At 36.9% G+C, this 21,400-nt stretch overlaps 1 protein-coding gene across 2 annotated transcripts in view; it reads left to right on the top strand.

Annotated features, from left to right (window-relative positions):
* Nucleotides 1-21,400, top strand: part of Samd5 (sterile alpha motif domain containing 5) — a 425,986-nt gene that overhangs the window by 48,851 nt on the left and 355,735 nt on the right. Inside the window, exon 2 of one of the 2 annotated variants that reach the window (XM_004856904.4) lies at nucleotides 1,814-7,334. The exons of the other annotated variant lie outside the window; for it this stretch is intronic. Coding sequence (XP_004856961.1) covers nucleotides 1,814-1,876 — 63 coding nt within the window. The 3' untranslated portion in view covers nucleotides 1,877-7,334. Of the gene's footprint in view, nucleotides 1-1,813; nucleotides 7,335-21,400 lie in introns of those variants that run through there. 2 annotated transcript variants of the gene reach the window in all.

The raw sequence follows: 21,400 nt of genomic DNA, 5'->3' as shown, positions 1-21,400 counted from the left end.
AGGTGACAGTGCCTCCAAAGACATCCCCTGTTGTTTTGTATGTTGCGGGAGCATGGAAGGTAGGCGAGACCGTCTTCCTGACTTCATGCAGAAGAACTCTACCTTGCACAGGGCAGACTTCAGACTTCAATGTGGTCTTTTTTTTTTTTCCTAGCTGCCTTTCTGTGTCCAGTTAGCCTAAGGATCTTTCTGTTCTGTTTTTTTGTTTTTTGTGTGTGTGTGACACAAATGACTAGTTATCTTACCTCAATAGTAAATAGAAGTTTCATTGTTAATGTCTTTTCATTTATTCACTTGGAGAATAAAATAGCCAGTAGCTTATTCTTCTTTATAGTAAACTAACTTCCCTTATTTGTAGGATTTCCTTTCACCCCTCCCCCACCCTCTTCCATGACACTCCAACAACTTGATTTGTCAAGATAGGTGGAACATTATTTTTCCACAGATCATAAAGAAGGTTTTTCTAGGGTGAGTTTCTGAATATATTAATTATTATTAAGATATTTTATTAGTGTCATGGCCAAAAAGGAAAAGGATGCTTGGAAATAGCTTGATTCTCTAGAGAAACAGGAAGGCTTCCTGAGCATGGATAGTAACTTGCTTTCTATCCACTTAGATGGGCTGGCTTGATGGTGTGACCTAAACTAATAAATAATGACATATTAGTTAGCATATTTCCATCAGCAGGTGGCTATTGGTGCAGGGGTGAAAATGACATGTGCTGAAACAAATTATTGTACCTTAGAGAAATGTGCAGAATAATTCTTCAAAAGAGTGTTCATGGTGTTGCCAATTGTGAGGGGTTTTTTGGCACTTATTAAGCTTCAAAGGATAAAGCTAGGTGTAAGGTTGGAAAGACAGACTAGACAAAAAAAAAATAAAACAATGTTTCAACCCTTTCCAAAAGCTTTTCCAATTAAACTAAATAGTTGAATTGAAGCAGCAGAAAAATGCCAGGAAAGACTCAGCTATCCGGTTCTCTTCAAACCCGCCTTTTCTTTCTCTCCTTTGTCCTTTATGGGTTTGTGAAGAGATTTTCAGTATGTAGCACTGTGTGACAGATGGCCAGTGAACTGTAGTCTGTTGCTGTCTCCATGTTTCAGAGGGATCACTGTGACAATGAAGGAGTTAAAACTGTCAACACCTATCAGAGTTTGCAGATGATTAGTGTAATACAAACTTGGGAACCTTGTCACAGGTGACCACAGACAAATGAATTGTTTGAGGTTACTGCTTTGTAAGAAATCCTTTCTAATCTCTTCCCATCTCATGTACAGCTATGCTTTTCAAAAGCCTATGTGAAAAAAGTTGTTTATGCATACAGATGATAATGATTAAAAATAATTGTGATGCTTCTTTTTAATTTTGGATGATGCATTTTGAATTAGCACATGCAGATACAGGTTGAAAAGATAAAGAGCCTTTAGGCAGGAATAGGCTCCCTTTAGCCTGGTCTCTCAGGGCATTGAGGTTGCTAATGTGTGGTATCAAGTGATGTGATTTAGGAATGCAAACTATTAGAAAGTATACTTTATTTTTTAAGCGTTTCTTACAAGGAATAGAAAGGGAAAATGTAGATTTTTAAAAAAATAAAAAATAGGCTTGAAAAGAAATACATTCTTCATTTTATTGGCGTGAAGAGAACATTGATGTATAAAAAGCAAAGATGCTTAAAGCTGTTTTTTTCAAAAGTCCACATGGTAAGCAGGAAGGGACAAAGATGACTGGAAAACAGGAACAGGAATCCATGATGGTCTAGGGGAAGAATGGGTAAAGGAGACCTTCAATAACCCAGATATGTTCAAATCCACAGGTCCCCATGGCCGGCATCCTAGAGTACTTAATGAATTGGCCGAAGTCATCACAGAACCGCTAGATATCATTTTTGAGAACTCGTGGAGGACTGATGAGGTGCCGGAAGACTGGAAAAGGGCATATGTAGAACCTTCTTTCAAAAAGGGAGATGCATGGTGACCTTGGAAATACTCATCAGCTTAACTTTTTGCTTGGAAAAATTCTGGAATGATCAACTTAGTAAACTGGGTAATGACTTATAAGAGCTAGAAAAAAGGCAGCAAAATGTCACATGGAAAGAAACTCTGAGCTCATTTGTAAGAGGATATGCTGTCATGAGACACAGTCTCTTGGGATTCTTCCCTTCATTTTGTGATATTTCTTGGTGAAAATAGATGAGGTGGCTAAAGCATCCGGATAATAACTCATTTTAAGTATAATCCAAGAAAGTAGGTGTCTTACATCAATTAGAAATTATATCATTTTCAATTAGCTTTCATCTTGCACACAGTAGCCTTAATTTTATGTTTTAATATACATATTATTTTTCTTCATATAGGACTTTGTTTTCATTAAGGTGTGGTATTTCATATAATTCTATATAGAATGGTGAGGGAATTCATATTTTAGCGTGCTTTTCATAGTTATTTCATATAGAGGCACAGTCATAAAGCTGACAAATGAAGGAACATCCCCAAGGGAAGAGCATTTCTTCTCAATTTTTTTAAAAAACTTGATCTGGCTAAGGTTTATTGGGAAGACTAATGAGAGTGTCAAGGTTTGACATACACTAAGTAAATGCCAGCTGTTTTACTATGCAGTGAATGCTCCTCCCTGGTGGGGACTGCCCCGGACCCAGCCCTTCCTGAGCTAATGCCTTATCTTGCCTCCGACCTCAGTGGGCTTCCTGCTGCAGGCCTGGGGATGGCAAGGCAGGCAGTCAGCTCAGAAGCCCTATCTACCAACAACTGGGAAGGAGACTAGATGGGGGAGGGAGATTAAGGTGAACCTGGAGTTTTTTTCTAATTTGTTTTTCTAATTGTTATTTCCTTTGGGTATTGGTAGTTTTATTTTCTGTTTGGAAAATGCAGCCATGTTGATGGGACCAAAGCATAGTTGAAAGGAGATCATGGAAGGAAGATACAGATGATGCAACATGTTCCTGGGGCTGGCAACCTTTGAGCGCCTAGAGCAGGACTGTGTTCTGCTACTTAGAAAGATATGAAAGATATAAATTCACATCAGCATTGCCATGAAGAAGGATAGGAAGCTCTCAAAGGAAAAGAGAGTCACATTTATTCTGTCCTCCTGGTACTCAGGGGTCCCTAGAAAGGAATTAGGTCTCTAAGGGCTATCTTAACACAGTACTGTTAAAAAAAAATCCAAGATTAGAATAAAGTTAAGCACTGAGTAAAATCTGGCTCTTTAATCCAAATGTAAGGAAATTAAATTCTGAAAGTATTAAACCATCATAGCTTGCAGTTTTGTAAGGATTGTATTCCAAACAACTCTCCTCACCTTTTTGAAAGTAAAATGGTATCTTTAAAATTTCTAAACTAGATTAAGGGGTAGAAGAGTCTGTGTAGATTCCTGATGCAGTTTATTGTGATAATAAATGGCTTCCTGTTTGAGACCTTATTTCCCGGTGCAGCCCCTGTGGCAGATTTATTTCACAGATGTACATCTGCATACACTTGTTGAACTATGGCTAGAAAAGATCCCATCTCTGAAAAATCTATTATTTTTACCCTGGGTGTTATGATGCAATCTACTGCAACCAAAAAATGGCCTTTAGGTCATTTCAAGTTTTGTTTTCCATTTGAGTAATGTCTAACTCCAATTATTTTGTCAAATTTAAATCTCTCTGTGTCTGCTATTGGAATTTGAAATTAACAGGTCTACCTAGTTAAGGGGCACAATTTAGAATGGTAGAAAAACTAATGGATCTGATAGACTCCTTAGTTAAAGCTAGAGGAAGAAAACTTTAAGCAAAAAAACATTGAAGGAAGCCCACTAATCCTTTGCATGAAATTAAAATGAGGTAAGACAGGGCTTGGAATTTAGCTCAGTGGTTCTAGTGCCTGCCTTGTAAGTGCAAGGTCCTGAGTTTGATCCCCAGTACAAAAAAAAAAAAAAAAGATGAGGTAATACATAAACTATAAGAAGAAGAAATTCTTCTTACCATGAATTGTGGAGGTAATTACTCTTAAGAATAGTTTTTCAGTGTTTTTCCTTTTATCTAAATGCTGGTGAGGTCTTTAGTATTGGAAGGAAGTAGCCATTGACTAAGGAACAAGACTGTCATCAAAATTCTAGTCTAGATCATTTTGATTTGTATTTCCTAAAACATCAAGTGATTAATTATAAACATTTACTTTCTAATATTGAGGAGTTTGGGGGATTATAGCAAAATTTCCACATTTAGAAGATTGGTTTTTTCCACTAAGTTTATTGGTACATTTTAGGTATACAATACAATTACATTCATCATTGGGAGCTTGTACTTTTACATGATGTACCTTGGTTCTTATTTTTCCCCCTTCCCCTGCCCTCCCTTCAACCCCTCCATCCTTCCCTATTTACAAAGACTTTGTTTCCATTTTTTTCCTTTTCTCATACTTTTCCTTTCTCTTCTTTTCTTTCCCCTACCCCTTCCACTTCCCCTACCCCATTAGACCTTTTATTCCTATTTTACATTATTAATTATACATTTTGAGCCTTATTTACACTTTTAATTTCTCACACACCAGATAAACTATTCAGTATTTACACATGTGTGTCCTATTTATTCCACATTTTAAAATTTTGAGAGAGTGGGAAGAAATTTTATTCCCATAAAATTCTTCTCAAGTTTATAATAATTTTAAGGGCTCCTTTCTTACCAGTGGGGAGATGAAACCAGATATCTTGGAGAAAATAAATCTATAGCAACAAAGGGTAGTAGTTTGTAAGTCCAGAAACTCAGGCAGCTTCTCAGTCCACAGACATTTACAGCACCTTGGGATTATGAAATAAACAGCAACAATAAGCATGGCATTTTCACTTTGGAGCTACTAAGATCTTAGTTCAAATTCTAGAATTATTCTAATGGTATTTTCCTGTTATGAATCTGTTAAAAGTATGACTTGTTGTGCTGTAATTTGGGGAATGATCTCAAGCAATTATGAAACCTCCTAAACTTTCTTTTCCTTTGTCTGTGAAAAGGGAAAAATAAATGCTCCCTGTGTTTCTTAAGAGGCTTAAGACTTCAATATTTTCTACCCATTTACAGTTTTTGGCCCAGATCTGGTATGTGGTAGGTGCTGAGTGCCTCACTTCCTTCCTTTCTTGACATTTAATTTTCTTCTCCATGTCCTCTTATATGGAAGAGATTACCTTAAAACTGACTAGAAAACTCGCACATAAATTGACAACCCCTACTGCTGCCTTAGGCCCACTGAATAAGGCCTCTTTGCTTTCTTTTAGGAAAATTTTTTTTAAAGGACTAGGTTGTCTGCTCTTGGTCGGAGTGCAGTGAATTTCTAGAACTGAATGAAAAGAATCTAATCTTAAAACACGGTGATCAAATTCATAAAGGTCAGCACTTTTCAGTTCTGGGGAAATAGTCATATGGACATGGATGAAGCTATTTTATTTTCATTCCTGTTTTTATAACAGTGTCAGGTTTATAAATTTGAAGTACAAATGAGTGAGTGGCCAATGTGCATTTTCTTCTGGTACCATGACTATGATTTTCAGAGTAGAAGTGCATATGCGGTTTCCATCCATAGCAGCTCCTGGGATGAATCCAGCCGAGAGACCACACAGACCACGCTGGATCAGCAAACTCTTCCACTGGAAGAGAAACCAGCCGTGCCAGTGACTGGGAAGCACCTGCTTGAGAATTGAGATCAGGGTGTCTGGACCTTTCTCTGTTAAGAACCTTGAGTGCTGTTGACGGATCTTTTGCATGGAGGCTTGAAGAAGAAGAAAAAGAAGTTAAAGAAAAAATACTGGATAAAATGTCTGACTTACATGTATTCCTACATGTTATATTTAATTAGATATCAAAATCTCAGGTTCAAGCAGATGTGTCAACTATCACAGAATTCTCAGTTAAGATCTTCTGATAAGTTTGAGTAAACTCATCGTAGGGGCATACATAAGTACTTTATTAAATAAAACAAAACAGATTGTGGAGAACAAAGCAAATCAGTATGGCTTTTGTTTTTGAGAATTTTCCAACTTTACTATTATTATTTCTCTCAGTAGTCATCAGTTATATACCCCTACATCAGATATCTTACACTATTAGATTCTTTGATTTAAAATCCTTTGCAACTTTATATTATTAATCTCTAATGAGCAAATTCAAATAACTTTATAGTCCAAGATCATTAATCACTGTTTTAAATATTTCCATAAAAGATAAAAGGAGGAAAAGTGATATGCAGTTTAGAAAAATGAACTAATTTTCTTATCAAAATAGATATGTTCTTTTAAATTGTTTAAATATTGGAAATGAAGTTTTGTTTTTATGGTTGCAGTTAAAAATGTCTTTAGAAGAAATCAAGAGGTTAAATTCCACATTAAGAGCTGGGAGGTTGTTTCTTTATTTTCTTTTTTTTACAATTTTACCCCCAAATTTCCTTCTACTGGATGAAAAGGAAAAGAAAATAAGTCAGCTTCTAAACATTACTTAAGATGGAAATTGTCTTATAGATATATCTTGTACATGCCCTTTATTAGATGAAATTTTGTATATTAACTGCTGTGTTGATGATGTCAAGGACAAAGTGGGTATATTGTATAGGACAAATGTTAGACAAGTGATAGCAAACCTTCAAGAGACCATGTCCCCAAACTGCAACCTAAAACTCACTTATTTATTGCAAAGTGTCAACACTGCAATTAAACCTGAACATTGAGGAGTTTTAGTTTAGGAAAAAATAACTCATACATTAACATCTTTTGTCTTAAAAGAAAAGCACAATAACAGAACTTTCAATGATACATCTTTTTATTGAAAGGTAAAAGTTTGCATTTGGTGTGCTTTTGCACAATTGATGTGATCTTCACTGTTGTACCCATGCTAATAATTTGTCAAACCTTGACCAGGGTGACTTGGCATTCCTGTTGTGGTGTGTGTGCCATAGGTTTACTGCCACTGTGTTAGATTTTCTCTTGTTCATTGCAGTGGTTGCCCTATTCCCTAAGCTTGAGAGTGTTCTTTGATCCTACTTGGGACACTAGAGCCATTATGCGTTAGAAAGTTCTACCTATACAGCTGAGTCTGCATGGCTGCATAGGCCTGAAAAATCAACCTGTGTATGTTGAAGTAGCCAAGCATAGATTGATTCTCATTGAAAGCTACTCTTTGTACACATTTGTACACATAATTGCAAATTGACACTTCTTAGTTATTTTTTAAGAGACTGTATGGAAGACTCTAAAAGGCTAAGTTGGAACATCGTTAGGAGACGTGTACTATATGCCCGGGCAGCTCTGTGATTTGCAAACTTATATCTTACCTTCAATAAATGCTATGGCTTTTACCAGTAGCTTTGCCTTGGCCTCTTTTGTAATCTTTCACAGAGGAATATGCTAGTTTGTAATTGTTTAAATTGACAATAGTGAATGTATGTGATAGCATAGTGTTAAGGTCAGCAAGAGTTTTAACTGAAAAGAAAGAAAAAAAGTAAGACTCCCCACACTGCATGCAAAATACAATCATCATGTGTGTTTGGATGCTTTTTTATGATGCTTTTTGTATGATGTTACATATGAATAATTGTGGCCTTCTCTTGGATTCTGTGCAGTGGTTCACACAAAGGGAGGTGGGGTGAGGCTATGGTAAGTGGTGGGAGGGACCATGTGTGAGGTGTCTGTCCATGTGATTCTTCTGTGGCTCCTTCAGTGTTGAATTTGTATCACCTGAACATTGTCAGTCAACTGCAGATCAGCAAGCCTCCCAGATGTCCTTAAACCTAGAGTCTTGGATTTGAGTCCCAACATGACTGTTTCTGGCTTCAAGACTTTGTATAAGCACAATAATTATTGTATGTACTTAGCACAATAGCTATCCCTAAGACATTAATTTGAAGAAGTTTTGTAACAGTGCTTCGGGTTATATATAAATGTCATGTGCTGGTCGTTGGTGATGATCAATAACTTTATTCCCAACTGAATACAAGGCAGGAAAATAAATTAAAAGTAAGAAAGATGTGGGGTAAATATCAAGAGGAATAGGTAAAAATTTAAATTTTAGAAATGGAAAGAGAACTTAAAGATGATCTAGGAAGATTCAGCAGTCGTGTAGTTAAGACACTATTAATGACCCAGGGGTTTGTAACATCCCATGATAACATATCAGGTTAGTGGCAGACAGGTGATGTTCTCCCATCCTCTGACCCCAGAAAGTATACCTAACGTGTTCTTTGACATCTTTGAAAAAGACTCATCTTTCTGATTGGACGTAGTTTGAACTTAGATCCGTGGTTTTAAGTTGTGGCCTTAACCATGTGTTCATAAACCAAAGTTCCAAGTAGGGCCCATGCTCCGTAGGGACAGGCACCAGAGAATGAAAACCTGATCTTTCTGCTTTAATGTGCTATACTTCAGATCTTCCTTGTTATTATAAGCACATTTAACATACTTTGTGATACTAGTGGATAGCACTAAAATGTAGTTTTTTAAAAACAGCAAAATACACGCATGCAGGAAAGCTCACCAGCAAGTATTTGTTAAAGAATAAGATGGTTTGTGTCATTAATAAAATCACTTTATATAAGGCAGCCTTTGAAGTCTTTCATCTGAATCTGGGTAATGAATACCTCTAGTTTCATTCCATCTGCTGCCCCACTGAAGATTTTTCTTTAATTTAAAAGAAGAATCTTGAATGATCTTAAATGAATACTATTCCCCCACTCTAGAGTGACTCTGAAGACAGAATGCATTTTTGTTATTATGGACATTTTTGGCCAACCTCTTCCTATCCTTTAAAACACATCCATGTACCAATAACAGGCTATCTGTGGAGTCTCATCTGTTTCTTGTTTGAATAAGGAGCACCAATTCTGAACTGTATATATTCAGCATGCATTCTTTTACATCCCTTTTGGTTCAATCAATTTAACTTCAGCTTCATTTTGGAAGTTTATCTATATAACAGCATTCATAAATAGATACATTGAATGAAGAACATACGTTTAATTTTAAGTCTTTGCCTATAAATCAAAAATCCCAAATCCAGTCTTAGTTTTCCTGGTGAGTAGAGCTGTCTAAGTCACTTCCTTGTACACCTTTCATCTCCCATCTGTAAAAATCATTCAGTAGCATTGCCAAACACACCTTGTGAAAGGTTTAGGCAACAGATGTTATCTGAATAATCTCATATTCTGTAGGGGCAAGTCACTGCATGACATAGTCTGGTATGTTTGATGACCTCTACCAAGCTATAAGTACATCTGGTTGCCCTCACTAAGTTTGGTACTTCCTTAGTACCTAACATATTGTGTCACACCCTGTCAGTGTTCAGTGATATGAATTAATTAATCTATGGCTGGCTGAACTTTCTCATATACCTAAGAAAACTGAACCTGGAGGTGGAGTGAGTCGATTCTACCATGGCATTTCCTACTTTCAGGGAACTTAGAGGAACAGGATGACCTTTGTGTTTGTAGGGTAACATTCTTTTCACAAATATGAGCAACTAAATTTCCCTTTACTAGAAGTTTACCTCGGGGTGTGGTTTTGTTATTCAGGTCTTCCAACTTCTTGTTTTCCTTTTGTATAAAACCATAAATACAAATAATGTATCAAATAAAATTTTATAGACTCAACAAAGTTTTTCTTTTAGAAATGTGCTAAACATTGGAATTTGTGAAGGCACATACAAACACTGAAATAACACACTGAATTAAAATTTTCTTTACATCATATTTTCCTACTCTGAATTGTGAGAATAATGTCATGTGTTCCTACAATTAAAACTAATAAATATCAATCTGTCCCTGCAATTAAAACTAATCCAGCTATGGATAATGAACTTATTATTTATAGTACATGTTAGATATGATATTCTGTTAGACAAAATACAAAAAATTTTGTTAGTCTGTTCTACAAAAATGCTAATTTTGAATACACCCTGTTTTTTCGTTACTGGGATCAAATACTTGACACCCAAAGTTAAAGGGGGAAAAGTTTATTGTACCTCACAGTTGGTAGAGGTTTCAGTCCATAGTTGGTTGGGTCCAAGGCAGGGTGGCATGGTAGAGGGGCGCCACAGAGGAGAAACAGTTCATGGCAAAGTAGGGCAGTCAGAAGGCAGCAAGCAGTAAGCAAGCAACAGCCACAACAGTCCTCTTTCTGTCCCTTATATTTTATAAGGCTTCCCTTAGGAGGAGTACCACTCACACCCAGAGTGGGTCACTCTTAATCCTACCCAGAACTAACCAAACCAATCAGTGAACTAATTTGATAACAACATACCCTTGATCCCAGCATCATACACTCTAGATCCAGCCCCCTCTGAAAAGCCCCACCTATCACCACACAAGGCTTTGGGGGGCATCTAGGTTCAAGCTATAACACACCCTATTTTAGGTATATGTATATTTAGATATATTTAATATAAATTTGTGATCCTTAATTTTGTCCCTGGAAAAATTATTTCTTCCTTAAAGTCATTGTCTACCAAAAGGAAGGCAAAAAACAGAGTAAAATAGTTAGGAAGGATACAGGTTTGCTCAAAGCTGAGTTTGAAGCCAACAAATCTGCTGAGAATTGCAATGGCTTGACTTCAGAGGGACCTTGCAACACTGCAATGATTACACACTTTGTTTTTCTTCCCCTAGTATGCATGGATTACATGGAATGAAGAGGAGAACCTTAAAAGCTTAGATTTACAAAAACCTGGATACAAAAAAAAGAAAAAAAAAACCTGGACACAAATCCCAGATCCCTTCATTGTGTGACTTTATGCACATTCTTAAATCTTTTCCAGTCTGTTTTGTCATCTGAAAAGTGAGATTAATAACATCCCCTTCAAACACATGTAAGATAACTGATAGAAATATTATGTTGAAGAAACATGAGTCCTTACTAGGCAGTTTTGGCAGGTAAAAATGCAGGGGCGGGAACATCAAAGAAGTCTGTGATTCATGAATTAAAATTATTTTCAAGATATGTTAGAAAAAAAGCTTGCATTTCTGAATCAACCACAGAGCAACAACATTTAAAAATACAGTTGTCAACATTTAAACATTTAATACATGCTAGGGCAATTTGAAGCACTTTATATGTATTATCTCATTCAGTTGTCACCACAACTCTATGATGTTTTCCCATCTTTAGATTATGCCCATCCTACAGATGAGGGCATGAAGGTAAAGATGAGTTTTGGGTAATTTACCCAAGGATACAAGCCTGTAACCCTTAAAAAAAAATCCTGGAATTTAAGTCTCAACAGTGTTGTCACTTTAAGCCTCCTAACATTTATGTTTTATGATGAAGCAAATTTAATACAGAATCAAATGTAAGGACTGTATATCAAGAAATAGGAAAGAGTGGAGTTACCATAAAAGAGGGGTGCTTGAGGGAAGAGATCTGGTAAAATAGTGTTTTAGTCTGTTTTGTGCTGTTATAGACTGAGTAATTTGTGAAGAATAGAAAATTTTTCTCATAGGTCTGTTTGGGAGCTGAGAAGTCCAAGGTCAATGTGCTGGCAGGCTCCAGAGATGCTGAGAAATGATGTGACCTCACATGGCAGTGGCAGAGGGCAAGAGAACCAATGCTGTATGAAGACTCTTCTATATGGGCCTAATCTCACTCACAAAGGAGCAGGCCTTCTGAACTAATCATCTGTTGAAGGCCCCATCTCGTAACACTATCACATTGACGTTATCTGAGTTTTGGTGGGGACACATTCAAACCATAGTAACTTTCCCTGGCCCACAAAATTCATTTCCACTTGCATGCAAAATACATTAATTCTAAACGAGTAGCCCCCAAAGTCTTAACTCATCCTAGGACCAACTCAGATGTCTAAGTTCAATCAAGTATGAGTGAGACTCTGGTGCACCTCATCCTGAGGCCAGTTGCTGTCCAGCTGTCAATATGTGAGATCAAACAAGTTAAATGCTTCTAAAATAAAATATGGGCAGGTATGGGTTAGATATGCACATTCCCAAAGGAAGGAATAGGGAGGAAGGAAGCAGTAGCAGTTCCCAAGTGAGACCCAAGCCCAAGAAGGGAAACATTAAGGTTCCAGAATAACCTGTTCTTGCCTCCTTGTCTTGCTATCTGGTTCCTAGGGTGGGTTTTGGGCCCTCAAGGCTCCAAGTGACCCCACCCTTCATGGCTTTGCACCACAGATCTTCTGCATTGGAGTCAGGTCCCTGTAGCTCCCCAGGCTGGCTTTGCACACTGGTGGACCTGCTTGTCTGGGGTCTTTGACTCTACTCAGCATTGTCCTGGTGAGAACTCTGTGTAGCAGCTTTGCTGCTGCAGCAGGCCATGCACTCTCCAAGGTATCCTCTGAAATAAGGTGGACATAACAGTGTTTCCATGCCTTCTTTAGAACCTACACAGCACCATGTGGACATGAGCAGTTCTCATCACTTGGGCCTTCTGGAGTGGTAGCCCAAGCTGGACCTGGGTCCTCCTGAGCCATAGCTGAGATACTGCACTGGAATGCAGGGAACAGAGGCTTGAGGTGGCACTGGGCAATGTGCCTGAGTTCCTGAGACCTGAGCCTTCCAGGGAAAGTTTCAGAATCTAAACTCAGAGAAAGGTTTGGGTGAAATTCAAGCACAAAAAGGCTAAGAAAGAAATTGGTGCCAATTGAAGCACAAAACGACTAAGAAAGCAATTGGTGCCTAGAGTGGGGTGTTACAAATACCTAAAAATGTGGAAGAAGCTTTGGAACTGAGTAATGGGTAGAGGCTAGAACAGTTTTGAAATAAATGCTAGAAAAGTACCTATATCACTATGAGCGGAGGACTATGGGCCAGTATCCAGAGGGCTTAGAAGAGGGGAGCTATAGGGAGGACCTCACTTTTCTTAGAGATTACCTGTGGGGTCACACCCAAAAAGCCAGGAGAAATACATTCAATTAAGGCTGTTCTAATAGGACCTCTTCTTGATCTTACCTTTCATTGTCTGCAGAAGGTTTTCAGATAGTAATTGTTTTCTCAAATGGTCGCTATATGGTTTATGGGCTTGCATTTCTACAATTGAGCCACCTGGCCTAGTGGCCATGTTTTTACATGTGCACACGGTGGCAGCTGTATCACTAGCTGCCATCAAAATGGATTACGGTTCTCTATTTATTAGTCCCCATCCTGGTTCCATACATGTTTAAGTGGGGAAATATTGTATTCAAGTCAAAGAAATATGCTTGTCTGTCAAGTTATAAGGAAAATTTGATCACCCATTTTATTTTACCTACTGTCTCTTGACTGTGTCGATAAAGATGTATCAGTCATTTTGCTGTAATTGCCTTGGTCTCAAAATATGAATTTCTTTTGGTTCTTTTTGTAGTTGAGTTTGTGTTAATATTATTTTCCAGGAGGTTTTGATATAATTTACCCTATAAACATTCAGTACTGTATATACTAGTTATGTTTGGCTTACTGCCATTTTTCTTTATTTTATGGAGAGCCCTAGCTTATAGAAAGTTTTTTGAACAATGATTTAAATATTGTTTTATATAATTTGGCACCTTTCCCTATGGGTCAAAAATAATTTTTAACATGGGTATTTTTATTTTTAATAATGATGTTCAGTTATAGTATGACAGCCTCACACTTCTGATACACCTGCCCACAGTTTAGAGCAGGAATTTGTTCTCACTATTAGTTCAGGGTAAGAAACAGTGTATATTTTCATTAGAATTCCAAGTGGCTGCTGATAATTTACGATTTGGCCTTTAAATATTAGGACTCTGTCAAAAGTTTGAAGTTTAAATATTTCTTCAGGACCACTTAGACTTCCATTCCTTGTGCTCACCCTATGTGTGGGTTAGTGGACAGAGCCTGGGACTTTGGGGCCAGGGAGAAAGGACTTCAAACTCTTCTCTACTATGTATATATTAAGTGCCTTCACTAGTTAGAAAAGCTATATAAAAATCCCCTTTAATTCTTCTAACAACCCAGTGGAGTAATTGCTATTATTAATTCATTTTACAGGTGGAGAAACTAAGGCACAGAAAGTTTAAATTCCTTAGGGAACTTATGTCAACTCTGTTATCCTTGCTGTCCTAAGATTTATAAAAAGGCAGACTCGCTGGATTAGCCATTGCTTGTACTGAGCCGATTGCACATAGTTGTAGATGAAAATGGAAACTAATTTTATTACACTAGCTTTTAAGTGCTATTTTCCTCCCCTATTCTCTAAAGAGTATTCAATTGTCATTTGAAATTGACTAACAGATACTGAGAGGAAAATAAACTTTTTGGCATTTTAAACCCAGGTAAAAAAATTTCCTATAACATAATTTGATTCTCCCTATTTTGTTGTAAGTGATTAATAATCTTTTTAAAGTTAGAAACACCAGAAGGCAACTTCATACCAGTCTCTAGAATTTCCTACTGCCTGTGAATATTCTCCAGGATGCCCAAGTTGTAGGCATCTGTACTGGAAATGACCAAATATTTTTATTAGTAGGTCACTTAGCAAGGCAACTTACTAATTTCTGTACTTTTATGAATCAGTAACCATCTAGTTGTTCACATAACAAACTATGACTCTTTGTAGTTGTCTTTGTAAGATCCCAATGTCTCCATGAAAAATACCCCTTTTGCAAAACTGTTTCATTATCCTCACCAAATAAAAGACAGACTGGTATTTATATACATGTTTAAAAAGAAGTTAATTTAATAATTTGATAGCTATAATTAATTAAGGTGAAAAATGTTAAAACTGTTGCCTGGGCTGGGATTTAGCTCAGTGGCACCATATCTACCTGTCAACCACAAAGTCCTGAGTTCAATCCCCAGTACCAACAAACAAACAACAACCCCCCCCCCAAGAAAAAAACTGTTGCCTTAACTTTTTAACCTTGTCTTCCTGCCTGCCTTCCTTCCCCTATCCCTTTCTTTATTTCTTGTTCTCTTTTTCTTTCTTGGCACTCACAACTAAATAAATTGAATATACATCTTTTGGTTTACAAATCCTATTCATCTGCTTTTATTTTTCCATGCTTTAATCTTCTTCCAAGTACATTTGAAGAATAAGTAAGTATACTTTCTAAAAATCTTGGCACATTTCCTGGCTTTTGAGGTGTAAAGAGGAGGTTGGCAAAAAAGTGATTTTTGAATGAAAAATTAAGTCTATATTTACATTTAAAATCCTCAGAGACACCATTGATATAAACCAAGGTAGCCATTTTCAGGAAAGGAAAATAGCCAAGTTGTATGTGATTTTGAAGATTGAGTTTTTTTAAAAAAGCATGTAGCAACTATATGTGTGTGTGTGTGAGTGTGTGTGTGTATTCATAACATACCATAGTGTAATCTCAACCAATAATTAGAAAAGAATAAGCCAGTGAAAGCTATATTCTAGCATTAAGTATACTATTACAAAGGTCCAATCTATCAAAATAATAGATCTGTTAAATGCAATTTTAAGAGCAAGGCAGAGCTTTTTATCGTGTCACACAATGGAGAGAAGTTGAAACACATTTTCAAAGGCCACTTTGTAAAGTTATACATAGCAGAAAGAATAACAAAGAACAAGAAAGAGCCATGCATTTAGCATACTGCCCATCAGGAGAGAGGTTTCTCTTGACTTTATAAGTTTTTTGAATCTTGTTTTTTAAATACTTTAATTATAATTAATAGTTGCTTAAAGTTTATTTTTATACCATGACTGCTTATTTGTGTGAGTGGAAAGTTTTGAGTGTGTGTGTCCCCTGGCTTCATAAACATTAAATAAGGTTGAGCAACTAATATGTTCCCATTTCCATTCTCACTTCCTTGCAGAAGATTGCCCTTAAATTACAATAATAACCTATTCTATGTAATTCTCGCTGTTCACCTTGTAAATAGCGAGAGAGCTTTTATGTCACATCAGTTATTTTTTTAAAAAATCTATGAGAATATATCTTTACACCAAGATGAGTTTTTTTCTTTACTGGCTCAGAACTTGAGTAGGAATTTTCTTGAGAATAAATTTAGTCTTTGATCCAAAAATAATTTTGAAACATCATCTTTTAGAAAAAAATTCCCTTTGATGATTGAGTTGGTTATAGCAGAGATGGAGAATAATAAAATGATAAGATGAATAGGTTGTAGCTCATTGTAGGCACCAAATGCTTCCATAACAATTGGGAATTTATAATCATAGAAAAATATATGGAATAGGTTGAATTAATCATGGGTAATGATCCTTCATATTTTATATATAGCATCAAGAATAATATATGCAAAGTGGAAAAAACTCAATCCACATTTATTATTATTGATAAAACACAATGCATTAATGGAAAGGAAAGATTTTGAATTCCTTGTATCTAAATCCATGTGGCTTTGGGCAAGTTACCTTACCTGTCTCAGAACTGTGTGTCAGAGGCTGCAGTGGACTCTGCAGGAGCAAAAGGAGGAGGGAACAAAGGATTTACTAGATTTGTAGGAGAGGATAGACCTTCAGAGAAAGCCATCTCTATCAAAACAGAAAAGCATTCCTGTCAAGTAAATTCTTGATATGTGATGGGGAAATAAAGAATTATGTGTAATTGAGATGAATCATCTTAACAGATAGGTAGAATTTGGGTTATTGAGGGGTGGAGTAGAGTGAAAAAGGAGGGATTCCCCATTGGGGGAACCCCATGAGTAAAGGCATAAGAGGAGGGAAGTGCAAAATGTTTTATAAAAGAGAGGAAAGTGGCTAGGGATGAGGGCTGAAGAAAAAGGAAGATGTGTCAAGTATATCTTGGAATCAGGTTTCAGATTCTTAAGCAGTGTACTAAAGTAAATTTTGTTTTCTGGGCTGGGTATTTTCAACCTTTCTTGAGGTCTATGACCAAAGACATTCACAGGCCCAACATATTTCTGTGTGCCAAGTATGGATGGAATCCTTTCTGTGCCATTGTCCAGGCTAGGGAAAGCTAGACTTTGGATCTGCCATCATGGAGCTATTTCTAGAGATGTATCAGTGTGGGCAGTTTACTACTTTTTCTTTCACTCAAGATGATCAGAATGCAAGTCTGTGACCAGCAGGCTATGACAAGAAGCAGCTAATGCATAAGAATGAAAATCATTCCACAAACTACCACATTAAAAAATACTAGTTATTTGATTATTTAATGCACACCCAAGACTAATTTCAACTCTTCTGAGTGTCTGGAGACAGACACTGACAACTGCTCAGGTTTTGAGGAGGGATGAGGTATAATTTGGAAACTACGCAAGGGATGGGGATGCTAATACCAAGGATATTCTCACTCAAGGTCCCCTGGATACTGTATGTAGTCCCACCAATTAAGGGTTGACAATTTCTTCATTTCTGACACATTTAGTTATGTATCTCCTGAGACATTTATTTACTTACTTTATTAAATAAAATAAAGACCTAAAATGTATCTATTTTCCTGCGAATCCACCTCTGGCCTTTTCTCTCTCATTATATCCTGCCTTTATTTGCCATTCTTCTAATTTCTGTAATTATAATTTTTCAAACTAGCACCAGCAAATGGGACATTCTGCAGTGGTGAGAAATGTTCCATTCTATTTGGTATGGCAGCGACTGGCCATATGTCACTGAGGACTGGAAATGTGGCTGGTGTGATCAAGAAATGCAATTTTAAATTTCATTTAGTTTTAATTAATTTAAATACTTCTGTGACAAAGATTACATATTAGGCAGCCCAGGTTTAAATGTTCATTTGTATTGTCTAGTTCAGTAAATATTCTGTTTCCTTGAAAATCATGTATCTAGTCAATTTTTTGCTCAATTTATTCCAGTTTTTAAAGCATCTGAAATTCCTTTTGGTGCTGAATTATGATTTTTTTAAAAAACGATTTTCACCTAGATCTAAGAACAGGAAGTGGCAATGCTATTTGTGCTTTGTCTATACTTGACCTTAGTGTCAGGGCAACAGCCAAGAAAGAGATATTCAGTTGGGGCTAAAGTTCTGCTGTGAGGTTTTTTGTTGTTGTTGTAAACTTCTTTTATTGGTACATTTTAGGTGTACAACACAATTACATTTCTCATTGGGAACTTGTACCTTTACATGATGCATCTTGGTTCTTGTTTTTTCCCCATTCCTAGCCCTCCCTTCACCCCCTCCACCCTTCCCTATTTACAAAGACTTTATTTCCATTTTTTCCATTGCTCATCATTTTTCCTTTCCCTTCTTTCCTTTCCCCTGTGCCTCCCACTACCCCTACCCCTTTGGACCTTTTCTTCCTATGTTGCATTATCGATTATTCATTCTAATCATTGGTACATTTTAGGTATACAATATAATGACATTCATCATTGGAAATTTGCACTTTTACATAATCTCTCTTGGTTCTTATGTTTCATCCTTGCCCAGCCCTCCTTTCAACCCCTCCATTCCTCCCTATTTACAAAGATTTTGTTCCTATTTTTCCATTTTCTCATATTAATCCCATTCCTTCTATCCTTTCCCCAGCCCTCCCATTTCCTTCCCCTTTGCCCCTTTTCTTCCTATTTCACATGACCTATTATACATTTTAGTCCTTATTTACACTTTCAGTTTCTCACACCAGAGAAACTATTCGGTTTTTATACATGTGTGTCCTATTTATTTCACTTAAGAGTATCACCTCAATGTACATTCACTTAGGTATAAATGTCTCTAATTTCTCATTTTTTATGGCTGAGTAGTACTCCATTTTATTAAAACCTCACATTTTCTTTATCCAGTTTCCAGTTGATGGGCATTTGGGCTGTTTCCAAGTTTTAGCTCTCACAAACTATGCTGCTATGAACATGGGTGCACATATATCACTGTGGTATGATTCTTTTAATTCTTTGGGGAAGATCCCCAGCAATGAAATAGCTGGGTCAAATGAGACTTCCAGTCCTAGTTCTTTGAGGTATCTCCATACTGATTTCCACAGTGCTTGCACCAGTCTACACTCCCACCAGCAGTGAAGCAGGGTTCCTCTTTCCCCACAGCCCTGCCAGCATTTGTTATTGGTTGATTTCATGATAGCAGCCATTCTTTCTGGAGTGAGGTGGAATCTCAGCATTGTTTTCATTTGCATCTCTTGAATGAGCAGTGATGTTGAACATTTTTTCATGTATTTGTTATTTCTACTTCTTTGTGTGAGAAATGCCTGTTCATTTCAGATGCCCAATTTCGGATTGGGTCTTTAAATTTGGGAGGTCTGATCTTTTTAAGTTCTTTATAGAGTCGAGATAGTAGATGTTTGTCTGAGGAAGAGCAGGTGAAGATTTTTTCTCACATTATGGGTTGTCTCTTCATACTGCTGGTGGTTTCTCTTGCTGTGCAGAAGCTTCTTTTTTGGTACTGAGGATCAAACTCGTGTTCTTGTGCTTGCACAGCAGGCGGCAAAACCAAGAAGCTTTTTAATAAGAAGAGATCCCACTTGTTGATTGTTTGTGCTAGTTCATGGCAACTGAGGTTTTGTTCATAAAATCTTTTCCTACACCAATGTCTTCAAGAGTTCTGCCTAACCTCTGTTCCAACTGGTTCAGAGTTTCTATTTTAATATTTAGATATATAATCCATTTCAATTTTAGTTTAGTGCATGGCGAGAGACAGGGGTCTAGTTTTAATCTTTGACAAGTTGATGCCCAATTTTTCCAGCACCATTTATTAAAGAGGCTATCTTTCCTCCAGTGAGGGTGTTTGGCTCCTTTATCGAAGATGAGATGGCTGAGTGTGTCTGGCGTTGTTTCTGCATCTTCTAATCTGTTCCACTGGTTCTCAGGTCTGTTTCTTTGCCAGTATCATGCTGTTTTTATCACAATAGCTTTGTAGTACAGTTGCAGGTTGGGGATTGTGATACCCCCTGCCATGTCTCTGTTACCTAGAATTGTTTTTGCTATTCTGGGTCTCTTCTTGTTTCAAATGAATTTTTGGATTGTTTTCTCAAGGTCCATGAAGTATGCTGCTGGGATCTCAATTGGAATTGCATTAAATCTATCTAGCAGTTTTGGAAGTATGGCCATTTTCACTCTATTAATCCTTCCTCCCCAGGAGCAGGGGATGTCTGTCCATTTTCTGATATCATCTTCAATCTCTCTTTTCAGAGTGCCATAGTTTTCAGAGAAGAGGTCTTTGATTTCTTTCATTAGGTTGATTCCTAGGTATTTCAGTTTTTTGGATGCTATTGTGAAAGAAATTATTTGCCCTGTTTCTCTCTCAGTGAGGCTGTCATTCGTGTAGAGGAAAGCTATTGACTTTTGTGTGTTGACCTTGTAACCAGGTACTTGACGGAATTTGGTTATTAAGTCTAGAAGACTTTTGGTAGAGTTCTTGGGGTCTTCTATATAGAGTATCATGTCATCTGCAAATAATGACAATTTGACTTCTTCATTTCCTATCTTTATTTCTTTTATTTCTTTCTCTTGTCTAGTTGCTGCGGCTAATGTTTCCAAAACTATATTGAACAAGAATTGTGATAGTGGACATCCTTGACTTGTTCCTGATTTGAATGTGAAGGATTTCAATTTTTGACCATTTAGTATGATATTGGCTGTTGGTTTTTCATAGATGGCTTTTATCAGTTTGAGGTAGAAAACATCTATTCCAAGTTTTTGTAGGGTTTTTATCATAAAGGCGTGTTGGATTTTGTCAAATGCTTTTTCTGTGTCTATGGAGATAATCATATGGTTTTTGTCCTTGGCTCTGTTGATATAGTGTATTACATTGATTGATTTGTGTATGTTGAACCATCCCTGCATCCCTGGGATGAATCCCACTTGATCAGGATGTATGATCTTCTTGATGATCTTCTGCATTCTGTTTGCCAGTATCTTATTAAGGATTTTTGCATCTATGTTCATTAGTGAGATTGACCTATAGTTCTCCTTTTTGGTTGGGTCTTTCTCTGCTTTTGGGATCCAGGTGATGCTTGCTTCCAGGAATGAATTTGGGAGTATTGCTTTCCTTTCAATTTCATTGAAGAGTTTAGACAGTAGTGGCAGTAGTTCCTCTCTAAATGTCTTGTAGAATTCAGCAGTGAAGCCATCAGGGCCCTGGCTTTTCTTAGTTGATAAGTTTTTAATTACGTTTTCAATTTCATTGGTTGATATTGGGATGTTTAGAATTTTTAGGTCTTCTTTGTTCAACTTTGGTAATTCATATGTGTCTAGGAATCTGTCCATCTCTTCTGTGTTTTCCACCTTATTGGCGTATAGGTTCTTGAAGTAGGTATAGATGATCCTCTGGATTTCTGCTGGGTCTGTTGTAATTTCACCCTTTTCATTCCTAATTGCATGGATTTGGGCCTTTTCTTTCCTTTTTCTGATAAGGTTGGCTAAGGATTTGTCAATTTTGCTGATTCTTTTGAAGAACCAGCTCTTGGCTTCATTGATTTTTTTGTATCCTTCTCTTAGTCTCCATTGCATTGATTTGTCCTCTGATCTTTATAATTTCCTCCATTGTATGAGCTTTGGGGTTGTCCTGCTC

Source organism: Heterocephalus glaber, unplaced genomic scaffold (assembly GCF_053883595.1).
Source record: "Heterocephalus glaber isolate CG9 unplaced genomic scaffold, H.glaber_assembly_v1.0 deba00001593, whole genome shotgun sequence".
NCBI lineage: Eukaryota > Metazoa > Chordata > Mammalia > Rodentia > Bathyergidae > Heterocephalus > Heterocephalus glaber.
Note: the sequence above shows the minus strand (reverse complement) of the source record. Positions and strands in the feature narration are given on the sequence as shown.